The sequence below is a fragment of the Pelophylax lessonae genome (assembly GCF_965119305.1).
Source record: "Pelophylax lessonae genome assembly, chromosome: 3".
Taxonomy (NCBI): Eukaryota; Metazoa; Chordata; class Amphibia; order Anura; family Ranidae; genus Pelophylax; species Pelophylax lessonae.
The window spans coordinates 687,519,165-687,533,125 of NC_138770.1; the positions used below are offsets into that span (position 1 = coordinate 687,519,165).

Here is a 13,961-nt window from a genome sequence, read left to right on the forward strand (position 1 = left end):
AATGGCTCTGTGTATGTTGTGTGTATAAATGGCCCTGTGTATGCTTTGTGTATAAATGGCTCTGTGTATGCTGTGTGTATAAATGGCTCTGTGTATGTTGTGTGTATAAATGGCTCTGTGTATGCTTTGTGTATAAATGGTTCTGTGTATGTTGTGTGTATAAATGGCTCTGTGTATGTTGTGTGTATAAATGGCTCTGTGTATGTTGTGTGTATAAATGGCTCTGTGTATGTTGTGTGTATAAATGGCCCTGTGTATGTTGTGTGTATAAATGGCTCTGTGTATGTTGTGTGTATAAATGGCTCTGTGTATGTTGTGTGTATAAATGGCTCTGTGTATGTTGTGTGTATAAATGGCCCTGTGTATGTTGTGTGTATAAATGGCTCTGTGTATGTTGTGTGTATAAATGGCTCTGTGTATGTTGTGTGTATAAATGGCTCTGTGTATGTTGTGTGTATAAATGGCTCTGTGTATGTTGTGTGTATAAATGGCTCTGTGTATGTTGTGTGTATAAATGGCTCCGTGTATGCTTTGTGTATAAATGGCTCTGTGTATGTTGTGTGTATAAATGGCTCTGTGTATGCTTTGTGTATAAATGGCTCTGTGTATGTTGTATGTATAAATGGTCCTGTGTATGCTGTGTGTATAAATGGCTCTGTGTATGCTTTGTGTATAAATGGCTCTGTGTATGTTGTGTGTATAAATGGCTCTGTGTATGCTTTGTGTATAAATGGTTCTGTGTATGTTGTGTGTATAAATGGCTCTGTGTATGCTGTGTGTATAAATGGCTCTGTGTATGTTGTGTGTATAAATGGCTCTGTGTATGTTGTGTGTATAAATGGCTCTGTGTATGTTGTGTGTATAAATGGCTCTGTGTATGTTGTGTGTATAAATGGCTCTGTGTATGTTGTGTGTATAAATGGCTCTGTGTATGTTGTGTGTATAAATGGCTCTGTGTATGTTGTGTGTATAAATGGCTCTGTGTATGTTGTGTGTATAAATGGTCCTGTGTATGTTGTGTGTATAAATGGCTCTGTGTATGTTGTGTGTATAAATGGCTCTGTGTAAGTTGTATGTATAAATGGCTCTGTGTATGCTTTGTGTATAAATGGCTCTGTGTATGTTGTGTGTATAAATGGCTCTGTGTATGTTGTGTGTATAAATGGCTCTGTGTATGCTTTGTGTATAAATGGTCCTGTGTATGTTGTGTGTATAAATGGCTCTGTGTATGCTGTGTGTATAAATGGCTCTGTGTATGTTGTGTGTATAAATGGCTCTGTGTATGCTTTGTGTATAAATGGCTCTGTGTATGTTGTGTGTATAAATGGCTCTGTGTATGTTGTGTGTATAAATGGCTCTGTGTATGTTGTGTGTATAAATGGCTCTGTGTATGCTGTGTGTATAAATGGCTCTGTGTATGTTGTGTGTATAAATGGCTCTGTGTATGTTGTGTGTATAAATGGCTCTGTGTATGCTTTGTGTATAAATGGCTCTGTGTATGTTGTGTGTATAAATGGCTCTGTGTATGTTGTGTGTATAAATGGCTCTGTGTATGTTGTGTGTATAAATGGCTCTGTGTATGTTGTGTGTATAAATGGCCCTGTGCTGATGGTAGGTCCACTTTTACCATTTGCCGACCACCTAACTGGGAAAACACGCCATTAGTTTGAGGTATAATTCTGGAATTATGGCTGCAGCTGGAAGCCATATATCCGGTATGAAGATTTTCCTCAGGCACCGGTCTTTCTGCTGAAAGTGAACCAAGGGGCTGAGTAGCTGCTGGATCACTTTTAGAGGCCGGAAGCCCCTTTCCAGTGGTTCTCTGGCGTCGTCACACGTTAGCTCTTCCCTACGCGTTTCGTCATAACTGACGTTGATTGAGATGTTGATGCCCATTGTGGTCTCCTGAGGTTGTCATTTGTTCCATTTTCCTCCACAGTCACCGGAACAGCTCAGTGAGGAAATGTACGGCCAAACATCTTCTCAGGGCGGTGGAGCTCCTGGGGGCAGAGAAACTTCTGTGTGGATCCAGAGAAAGTACAGACACCTTCCTCCGCACTCTCGTCAGACTGGTTCAGGATGGACAGCAAGACACCAGGTACCTTCATACAGGGGTCCTCCTCCCAGCCATAGGGTTCAATAGACTTTGACTCATTAAAGGATTTTTTTTTTTTGGTCCCTTCCTTGGGGGCCCCTTTTCCTCTGCGCGGGGCAGCTCACACACGCCATTAATAAGCAGCTAGGGTAGCGGAAAACATTGAATTCAGTAATACTTCGTTAAATGTAAATTTTTAACACAAGCCATGTAAGTACCTGGATATAACCTGGTATCTTGCAGTCCCTGTACAGCAGAGCTCAGACTGGGGGAGGGAGAAGCAGCACAAGGAACCAGTCGGTTCTGTTGCAGTGCTAACAGGGAATATCCTGACAGGAGGAGAAAGTAAAGTGGCAGAGGGAGGAGCTCATCACTGCGCTTCTACTTTTTTCACTGTCCAATCACAGGGGAGATCAAGAAAGAGACCTGTAAGTGTTACTGAACTGCAGCAGAGGAAAAGCAGATCTCCCCGCCCTGCCAGACAGAGCTGTGTAACTCTCAGAACTGGATAGACAGAGATACAAATTCCTGAGCAGGTAAAAAGAAAATCTCCATTACTTGTCAGGAGGGACTGCGAGTGATTTACTCCAAATGAGGGGTGTGCAGGAAACGGTTACAGCACTAGGACCACTCAGTGCCAGAACTAGGTCATCCAGGGCAAATATGCCAATCTGCGCCCCCCTTACCTTAGGGTTAGGGCCAGGGCGCCCCCATCCTTGCAATAACCCATTGCGCCCAGGGCAGCCGCCCATCCTGCCCACCCCTTGTCACACTCAATGGGTCTCTGTGTTTTTCTATGCAATGCAGGCAGATCATGGCAGATCAGAGAGGCCATACATAGTTTCACTGTAGGAAACGCTCACATGTGATGCTGAGCCTCCGTGATTAAAATAAAAAATCAAAAGAATGAAGGGAGCGGGGTCGGGGACACTGGACATCCTCCAGCCAGGAAATGGGGCGGAGCTCTATCTGACTTGCTGCAGCTTCTAATGCACATTGTGAGAGGAGAAGAGAGGGGCCGGTGTAACTTTGCAAGGCTGGCGGGAGGATTTAAATGCCCCCTCCCCTCCCCCACCTACAGTCCTAACTGTGATCCACACATTGCATTATAATAATAATCGCCGTATTGCAGGTTTTACGGACGTCGGATGTTCAGTCTGGTCATGACTCATCCCAAGTTCGAGGTGCAGATGGAACGTTTGATCCCGTCACATGAGCTCCGCGACCTCATCGCCACCGTGAGGCAGAAAGTACGTGAGATGGGGGGATGGGCCTCGTATTTCATGTTTTACACCCGGGGTCTCCAAACCTTCAAAACAAAGGGCCAGCTTACTGACCTTCAATACTTTAAGGGGGCCAGACTGTGGCCAATGGGAATAAAAAAAGCCCTCAGCATCAGTGTGGGGGGGGGGGGGGGTTGGGAGTAATAGTGTCCCATCATTGGTGTCAGTGGGAGGAATAGTGCCCCATCATTGGCGTCAGTTGGAGGAATAGTGCCCCATCATTGGTGTCAGTGGGAGGAATAGTGCCCCATCATTGGTGTCAGTGGGAGGAATGGTGCCCCATCATTGGTGTCAGTGGGAGGAATAGTGCCCTCTCATTGGTGTCAGTGGGAGGAACAGTGCCCCATCATTGGTGTCAGTGGGAGGAATAGTGCCCAATCATTGGTATCAGTGGGAGGAATAGTGCCCCATCATTGGTATCAGTGGGAGGAATAGTGCCCCATCATTGGTGTCAGTGGGAGGAATAGTGTCCTATCATTGGTGTCAGTGGGAGGAATAGTGCCCCATCATTGGTGTCAGTGGGAGGAATAGTGCCCCATCATTGGTGTCAGTGGGAGGAATAGTGCCCCATCATTGATGTCAGTGGGAGGAATAGGGCTCCATCATTGGTGTCAGTGGGAGGAATAGTGTCCCATCATTGGTGTCAGTGGGAGGAATAGTGTCCCATCATTGGTGTCAGTGGGAGGAATAGTGCTCCATCATTGGTGTCAGTGGGAGGAATAGTGTCCCATCATTGGTGTCAGTGGGAGGAATAGTGGCCCATCATTGGTGTCAGTGGGAGGAATAGTGCCCCATCATTGGTGTCAGTGGGAGGAATAGTGCCCCATCATTGGTGTCAATGGGAGGAATAGTGCCCCATCATTGGTGTCAGTGGGAGGAATAGTGCCCCATCATTGGTGTCAATGGGAGGAATAGTGCCCCATCATTGGTGTCAGTGGGAGGAATAGTGTCCCCGTCATTGGTGTCAGTGGGGGGAATAGTGCTCCATCATTGGTGTCAGTGGGAGGAATAGTGCCCCATCATTGGTGTCAGTGGGAGGAATAGTGCCCCATCATTGGTGTCAGTAGGAGGAATAGTGTCCCATCATTGGTGTCAGTGTAGGAATAGTGCCCCATCATTGGTGTCATTGGAAGAAATAGTGCCCAAGGACCAGATAAAGGCATGCAACGTCCCGCAGGCCGCAGTTTGGTGACCCCAGTGTTACACACACTTTATAATACATGATATTACGATTATTCCAGGAGCTGAGTGACAGCATCTCAGAGGTCCCGTCTGCTAGAAGCCAGCGTCCTCCTCAGAAGAATAGTGCAGGGGTGATGGCCCAGGACGTCCAGGAACCAGAGGAAAGGTACATCTATAAAATTGATATATTTACATTTTTATAGCAGAGCGCAGATTCCCCTGAATATGGCAAAGTTCCCCCATCTCTACAGTCCATTGATATAATGAGGGCGGTGGGGTGAAGCTTGCTTTGTCCCCGGAAAGAACATCATTGACCGCTATGAGAACATTCCCGGTCCGTGGATCTGAGGATCAGTTTGGGACATCCTGGAATAAATTACATCTTTTTTTTCTGTAGCATTAGCAGACCTGCAGATGTGCAACCAGAACCTCAGGAATCACCGGTCCCTCGGAAGCCGCCTATCCGGGCAGCGGAGGTAACGGAGCAACTAAAGGAGCTCAGCAAACTACTCTCTGCTAAGGAATATCAAAGCAAAATCGATGGAGTGACGCTTCTCCTGGAGCACTGCAAGAACAACGTGAAGTTTGTCACCTCCAACATCACTGCAGTAAGTGGATAACTAAAAAAAAAAATAATAATATTAAAAATAATGACCAATGAGATAGGAGGGCCTCTGATTACATTCAAAGTTTAGTTCTATGGTAGAAACATTATTGCCATCTTGTTATACAATGTTTGTTATCCTTGTAACGGAACCACGACCCCACAATGTGCTTATGGGCTTCCGTCAGAATACCGCTTCCTTCAGTCTTGAACAAAGATATCAGATATTACAGCCGCCCCCATACAAAACTAGCTGAAAATAGCTTGTATAAGATCTGGAACATTTATTGAACAATCTCACATCAAATATATACACCACCAGGTCAGGAGCCTGATTACATTATCATATGCAGATGAAATTGTGTACAGAAATATAATTAACATATCTAAGGAACAACCAACACAAACAGTATTCTACTTTCCCACTAGCAACTAATAGATGACAGTGATTTAATTAACTTTAGCTAATTAACTAGAAGACTTGCCATCATCGAGCTCATGAAGTACAATCATAGGCGTGCACACAGGTGGTGCCAGGTGTGCCTGGGCACACTCTAATCACCCCATGCAGTGCAGATTCCCCCTACTGTTCTGGCTCCCCCCTGCAGCACTGCCAGCGTCCTTCCTCTTCTGTCCCACCGGCTGCTGCTTCGGACACACACACAGGGGGATGTTATAGAATGAGTGGGGGAAGGGGCCTGTAAATATGTAATTTACTGGCCCCTTCCCTTTCTGAATGAACACAGTGAGTGATCGGTACCATGAGTTTGAGCATTGGAGTGCACACCCTAATGCAATAGGCTGTGAACACCTATGGGTACAATACACATTGTTATAAGTGTAAAGAAATCCCCACAGTAGACAATAGGTGAGTTAATCAGCACAATCAACAATGTGTGGAAGACAGGTGGTTGGGCTGATGATATTAGCATCTGCCATGAGTCTGACTGTGTGGAGCAGTCCTTTATTGGCAATATGCAGCTAGGCCTTTAACATGGATCCTAGGCCTAGAGTCCCATACTCTGTGTGTCTTGGGGAGATGTGGACCTGAATCCAAAGTAACATTACTCCAAGGGTCCCCCCAGCATACACCCCACAAAGAGCAGTGTTCCCTCACAAGCCACGGCCCATCCTCAGTAGGCAAGAGGCTAGCCTGCAGTCCCCTCCAAAAGCCCCTGTCCTGAGTAAGTTTGTCACAATCCTGTATACACTTACCTCCGTAACCTCTGGTATTGTGGAACACCCTCCTCTGTAACCTACCTACTCAATAAGCGTTTATTTTATTAAAAAAAGAAACATTGTTACCCATGACTATAGTTGTGAAATTACTCATTAATTCTCACTTTGTTCATCTGTTGTAGCATAACCACTAATGAGGTCTCTAGTAGTCAATCGCATTCAGCCGGACTTCTGTAATGTTGAAGAAGTTTTGAAGCTTTTCCAAGCCACTTCTTCAGTTCTAATGAGTGTCAGGAATATCCCCCAACATTTATATCCACACAGGAAGCACCGACACCCTTATCCAATCACCATGGGATCAGTAGCGGAGCCAGAGGGCTAGCTGGGGTGGCAATTGCCACCCCAGACAAAGTCCTTGCCACCCCTGTTGCCACCCCGCTGAAAACATTACACTCATAGGTAGGGCTGAACGATAGAGCGTGGGCGATAGTCACATCGCTGAACGTACGATACTCAGTGGTTGTAGAAGGTAGCAGAACAGAGCCCGACATCCGTCCCACATGTTCCGTCTGTCTGCCTGCCTGCAGCTAGTTCTCCTGACTGAGCGGTGAGCAGCGGCGCCGTGAGCAGCTGCACAGCTAACCAATCACGCGTGCCTGCACACCTGATTGGTTCGCCGTGCTGCTACTCACGACGTGATTGGTTCGCTGTGCCGCGCTCACCGCTTAGTCGAGAGAACTAGCTGCAGGGCAGACTGAACATGTGGGATGGATGTCAGGCTGTGTTCTTCTACCTTAGGTAAGTCTCTCTGCATTGAAGGGGACACGGCATGCTGGTCACTATATTGATGGGGGGGGGTACTCTGGTCACTACATTGATGGGGGGCATGCTGGTCACTACATTGATGGGGGGCATGCTGGTCACTACATTGATGGGGGGCATGCTGGTCACTACATTGATGGGGGGCATGCTGGTCACTACATTGATGGGGGGCATGCTGGTCACTACATTGATGGGGGGCATGCTGGTCACTACATTGATGGGGGGGGTACGCTTGTCACTACATTGATGGGGGGCATGCTGGTCACTACATTGATGGGGGGTACGCTGGTAACTACATTGATGGGGGGCATGCTGGTCACTACATTGATGGGGGGTACGCTTGTCACTACATTGATGGGGGGCATGCTGGTCACTACATTGATGGGGGGCATGCTGGTCACTACATTGATGGGGGGTACGCTGGTCACTACATTGATGGGGGGTACGCTGGTAACTACATTGATGGGGGACATGCTGGTCACTACATTGATGGGGGGTACACTGGTCACTACATTGATGGGGGGCATGCTGGTCACTACATTGATGGGGGGGTACACTGGTCACTACATTGATGGGGGGCATGCTGGTCACTACATTGATGGGGGGTACGCTGGTCACTACATTGATGGGGGGCATGCTGGTCACTACAAAAGGTAGGTAAGAGACTACTACTGTAGTACTGTCTGACTGTACTAGTGACTGACTGAGTAGTGAGAAGTCTGTAAAGGAAAGGGGATCTATCTTATGGGGAACCTGCCCTTGCAAAATGCCTGGCCTGCTGACTGTAAGGGGGGATCTATATGGGGGACCTCACCTCACCCTGGCCTGCTGTAAGGGTGGATCTATATGGGGGACCAGGTCCCCCATATAGATCCCCCCTTACAGCAGGCCAGGGTGAGGTCCCCCATATAGATCCCCCCTTACAGCAGGCCAGAGTGAGGTGAGGTCCCCCATATAGATCCCCCCTTACAGCAGGCCAGAGTGAGGTGAGGACCCCCCATATAGATCCCCCTTACAGCAGGCCAGGGTGAGGTGAGGACCCCCCATATAGATCCCCCCTTACAGCAGGCCAGGGTGAGGTGAGGACCCCCCATATAGATTCCCCCCTTACAGCAGGCCAGGGTGAGGTGAGGACCCCCCATATAGATCCCCCCTTACAGCAGGCCAGGGTGAGGTGAGGTCCCCCATTAAGATCCCCCCTTACAGCAGGGCAGGGTGAGGTGAGGTTCCTTCCACCATATAGCTCCCCCCTTACATCAGGCCAGGGTGAGGTGAGGTCCCCCATTAAGATCCCCCCTTACAGCAGGGCAGGGTGAGGTGAGGTTCCTTCCACCATATAGATCCCCCCTTACAGCAGGCCAGGGTGAGGTGAGGTCCCCCATATAGATCCCCCCTTACAGCAGGCCAGAGTGAGGTGAGGACCCCCCATATAGATCCCCCCTTACAGCATGCCAGGGTGAGGTGAGGACCCCCCATATAGATCCCCCTTACAGCAGGCCAGGGTGAGGTGAGGTCCCCCATTAAGATCCCCCCTTACAGCAGGGCAGGGTGAGGTGAGGTTCCTTCCACCATATAGATCCCCCCTTACAGTAGACCAGGGTGAGGTGAGGTCCTGTCCCCCATATAGATCTCCCCCCGTACAGTAGGCCAGGGTGAGGTCCCTGGACCTCACCTCACCCTGGCCTGCTGTAAGGGGGGATCTATATGGGGGACGGGACCTCCTCACCCCACCCTGGCATGCCGTAAGGGGGATCTATAGGGATCTATATGGGGACGGGACCTCACCTTACCCTGGCCTACTGTATGGGGGGAGGTCTATATGGGGGACCTCACCTTACCCTGGCCTACTGTACCGGGGGAGGTCTATATGGGGGACGTGTTGCTGCTACACTTTCCATTGGTTAAGCTGACACGCAGCTCCTTCGTGCTCCAAACGGCTCCAAAACAAAACATAATGCGGCAGCACACACAGGAAACTTATTTTTAGTGTAATTGAACACTTTGTATATTGACCCCCCAAAATAATACCTTGCCACCCCTGTTTTAAAAGTCTAGCTCCACCACTGCATGGGATGTGTAGAGCAGCCATTCTCAACCAGGGTTCTGTGGAGCCTTGGGTTCCTCCAGAGGTTTCTAGGGGGTTCCTTGAGCTGTGGCTGATTGAACTTCACTTTTACGATGCCTGCAGAGTTCCCAGGCCAAGGCCACTTGGCAAAGCCATCGGCATTGCACTAATGATTCTTATAGCTGTCTGCATGGGTGATGTTCTGATTCTCAGTAAGGGTTGCATTCTTCCTACTGACCACCAATATAAGGGGCATTTTTCATTGACCCCAAATGAACTGGTTGTAGGAAGGGTTCCCTGAGACCTAAATTGGTTGAGAAAGCCTGGTGTAGACATTGATTGTCCAAGAAAAAGATGGGAGGTGTGAAGTTGTGGAATCCTCCCATTGCAGGTACATCGTCCCATCATTGGTGCCAGGAAGTCTGTATAAATGTAAATTCTTTGATATTTTGAATTGTGGATAAAATGCCATGTAGAGATGTTAGAAGAGAATACTATGTGATAGACAGATGGTGTAAAAGGCCCCACCCCTGGTCAATGATGGTTGTTCCAGTTGGAGATCGGTGGCCTCCTTGATGCTTCCTGTGAATCAATCGTCCTCTCTGTCCAAAATGTGACCTCACTGTCCTCCAAAAATGTTCCCTTTCCTTAAGATGAAGAAAGGCTGCCAGGTCTTGGCCTGTAGAATTGCACCACTATGTTGGGCCATTGAGAGGTTGTTTTGTCCCCCCCCCCCCCCCCATCCCCACCAATGTTCAGGTCTCTGCATTCCCACTGCACTGCATGTTTCTTTTCTTTAGTTTGGGAGATCTCCTTAACTTTCACACCTCTTAACCTGTTCATGGACAATCAACATCCACACATTCCATAGTGATTGGATGAGGGGGTCTGTACTACTGGGGATATACATTTTGGGGTATCTTACTGACACTCATCGGAACTGAAGAAGTGTCTTGGAGAAGCTTCAAAGCGTCTTTAACCACCTAAGCCCCAGCCCTATAACCCCCAAACATTATATATATATATTTTTTTTAGCAAAGACTCTGGAGAATAAAATGGCGGTCATTGCAATATTTTTTGTCACGCGGTATTTGCGCAGCGGTCTTTAAAACACCATTTTTTGGGAAAAATTACGAAAAATCACATTTCACTGCATTTAAAAAAAAATACTAAACAGTAAAGTTAGCCCATTATTTTCTATAATGTGAAAGATGATGTCACACTGAGTAAATAGATACCCAACATGTTACGGTTTAAAATTGCGCCCCCCCCCCCCCCCCGTGGAATGGCGACAAACTACGGTCAATAGAATTCTCCATAGGTGAGAATTTAAAATTTTTTAATGGTTACCAGTTTAGAGTCAGAGTGTAGCTCTTTTTTTTAAATTATTGCTCACGCTCTGGCGGTCGTGGCGATACCTCACATATGTGGTTTGAACAGCGATTTCATTTGCGGCTCGACTTCCATATGCATTTTCTTTCGTGCGCGAGCTAAAGGTGAAGGGGCGGCTAAAATTTTCTTTTTCCTATTTATTTATTTATTTATTTTTTAACTTTATCAAAGTTTTTAAAAAAAATAAAAATTGAATCACTTTTATTGCTGTCACAAGCAATGTAAACATCCCTTGTGACACCAATATGCAGTGACAGGTCCTCTTTATGGAGGGATCGGGGGTCTAAAAGACCCCAAACCCCTCCACTACACTTCCATGTATTCAAAACGCCGAAAACTGCATTTTTGAGTAAATTTTTGAATTTGCCGCCTTTAGCAGCAGAGTAACCCGGACGTGACGTCATGGACGCCGCTTCTGGGTTACGTCATCGGAGACCCGATCGAAGCCGCTTCCGGCTTTGATCGGGACTCCATCCAGCCGGTGGACGTGACGGTTGGGTGCTCGGGTCTCCCGGTGGGACAGGAGACCCGCGGAAGGCCGCGGGAGGGTGGGACGTCCCCTCCAGCTCGCCGGGGTAACGACCGAGCGGCTCCCGAGCCACATCGTTCGTTACCGCCTGAAAGCCGACTGGCGGCTCTAAACAACGGTACCGGGGTGATGCCTCTAGCTAGAGGCATCCTCCCAGTATAACCACGCAAAGTTAGCGGACGTACCCCTACGTCACTTTGCGGTAAGTGGGGTACATTCTCCCTTCTATTTCTGTATGTGGATGATGGCTCTGTAATTATTTTAATATAAAAAAAAAACATCTAAGTACCATTTCCTAATCAATATCCAGCTGTCACATGACCCAGCTCTCTCCCAGCCTGTCTGCAGGGAAACATAAGCAGGAGGAGCTTCTAGTCCTGTGCTGCTGGTCACATGTCCAAAATACAAAAAAAACAGACTTTGAAATACGGAGTAAAGATAAATAATTAATATCAATAAACTGCTTAAAAAATGTCATACAAATATATATATATTTTTATAAAATCTTTATATTTAGTGGAAATAACGGTGTGGGCTGATTTCTGCCAGTCACAGGCTGTGTCTTAGAATAAGAGGGAGGTAAAGACTCCATCAATCTACATGTAATATCCCCCCTCCCCTCATTGTGGATTAGTGGGGATTGAGAAGGAGGGATGGGGTGGGCTGGCTTTTACCACGGTGTACACGCCCACATGTGTGACTCTATAGTCACATGGGCTGCTCAGATGTGATAGGGAGGAAATGCTCAGCATAGAAACTCACTGAGAACTGAGCATGTGCAGAGCGGCCATCACAGCTCTGCAAAATCCCCAAATGCAGTGGGGACATGGACAGCAGGGGGAGATAGAGAGCAGCAGGATCAACCAGGATTTTTTGCAGAATACAGAAAAGGAATCTCATAGTAATGAGTGAGTGTGAACTGCATGGAATTCACCATTTATTTATTTATCATTTTTTATGATGGGGGTTTAATGACACTTTAACATTACAGAACAAGTCCAGCTGAATGTGACCACCTACTACTAGATACACCATGACTTAGATACATCAGAATCTTCATAGACATACCCATGGGGGCCTTTTTATTTTTTTAGATTTAAAATGTAACAACTGAGCTGAACACTCAAACATAAAAAATAAAATTTTACTAATAAATTTCTAAAATGATCAAAATCTGCACACAAAGATTTCTAGAACAATAATATGAAACCTATTTTATAACATAATAATAATAAAAATTAGGATTAAAGTGTATCTCCTTTTTGTTTAGTTTTGGATAAAGTGGAGAAAAGTTGTTGTTTTTTTTTTGGCAGTCTTTGTCCTCTTGAGGAGATTTTTCTTCACTTCCTGTTCAAGAGACACAACAGGAAGAGAGGGGGAATCCCTTCTTCAACAGATGTCACTAGAGGGATTTCCCCTCACCACCTTTTCTTTTTTTTCCATAATTTTTATTTTTTTCTGGATAATTTGTACAAGTAAAAAGTTATCTTAAAGAATGTGTCAAACAGAACTTACTGTATCTGACCAAATATTGTAAATATTTTATTCTATCTTTTCATGTGACAACACTGAAGAAATGAGACTTTGCTACAATGTAAAGTAGTGAGTGTACAGCTTGTATAACAGTGTAAATTTACTGTCCCCTCAAAATAACTCAACACACAGCCATTAATGTCTAAACTGCTGGCAACAAAAGTCAGTACACCCCTAAGTGACAATCTCCAAATTGGGCCCAATTAGCCATTTTCCCTCCCCGGTGTCATGTGACTCGTTAGTGTTACAAGGTCTCAGGTGTGAATGGGGGAGGTGTGTTACATTTGGTGTTATCGCTCTCACTCTCTCATACTGGTCACTGGAAGTTCAACATGGCACGTCATGGCAAAGAACTCTCTGAGGATCTGAAAAAAAGAATTGTTACTCTACATAAAGATGACCTAGGCTATAAGAAGATTGCCAAGAACATGAAACTGAGCTGCAGCACGGTGGCCAAGACCATACAGCGGTTTAACAGGACAGGTTCCACTCAGAACAGGCCTCGCTATGGTCCACCAAAGGAGTTGAGTGCCGTGCTTAGCGTCATATCCAGAGGTTGTCTTTGGGAAATAGACGTATGAGTGCTGCCAGCATTGCTGCAGAGGTTGAAGGGGTGGGGGAGGGGTCAGCCTGTCAGTGCTCAGACCATACGCCGCACACTGCATCAAATTGGTCTGCATGGCTGTCATCCCAGAAGGAAGCCTCTTCTAAAGATGATGCACAAGAAAGCCAGCAAACGGTTTGCTGAAGACAAGCAGACTAAGGACATGGATTACTGGAACCATCTCCTGTGCTCTGATGAGACCAAGATAAACTTATTTGGTTCAGATGGTGTCAGGCGTGTGTGGGGGCAACCAGGTGAGGAGTACAAAGACAAGTGTGTCTTCGTACAGTCAGGCATGGTGGTGGGAGTGTCATGGTCTTGGGCTGCATGAGTGCTGCCGGCACTGGGGAGCTACAGATCATTGAGGGAACCATGAATACCAACATGTACTGTGACATACTGAAGCAGAGCATGATCCCCTCCCTTCAGAGACTGGGGGGCAGGGCAATATTCCAACATAACAACCCCAAACACCTCCAAGATGACCACTGCCTTACTAAAGAAGCTGAGGGTGAAGGTGATGGACTGGCCAAGCATGTCTCCAGACCTAAACCCTATTGAGCATCTGTGGGGCATCATCAAACAGAAGGTGGAGGAGGGGAAGGTCTCTAACATCCACCAGCTCTGTGATGTCATCATGGGGGAGGGGAAGAGGACTCCAAGGGCAACCTGT

At 46.8% G+C, this 13,961-nt stretch overlaps 1 protein-coding gene across 1 annotated transcript in view; it reads left to right on the plus strand.

The window, feature by feature from the left end:
* The window catches only part of TOGARAM2 (TOG array regulator of axonemal microtubules 2), a 181,111-nt gene that overhangs the window by 146,753 nt on the left and 20,397 nt on the right, over positions 1-13,961 (plus strand). Inside the window, exons 14-17 of the mRNA XM_082251010.1 lie at positions 1,940-2,098; positions 3,228-3,345; positions 4,620-4,726; positions 4,958-5,168. Of these exons, the coding sequence (XP_082107136.1) occupies positions 1,940-2,098; positions 3,228-3,345; positions 4,620-4,726; positions 4,958-5,168 (595 nt within the window). The remainder of the gene's footprint in view (positions 1-1,939; positions 2,099-3,227; positions 3,346-4,619; positions 4,727-4,957; positions 5,169-13,961) is intronic.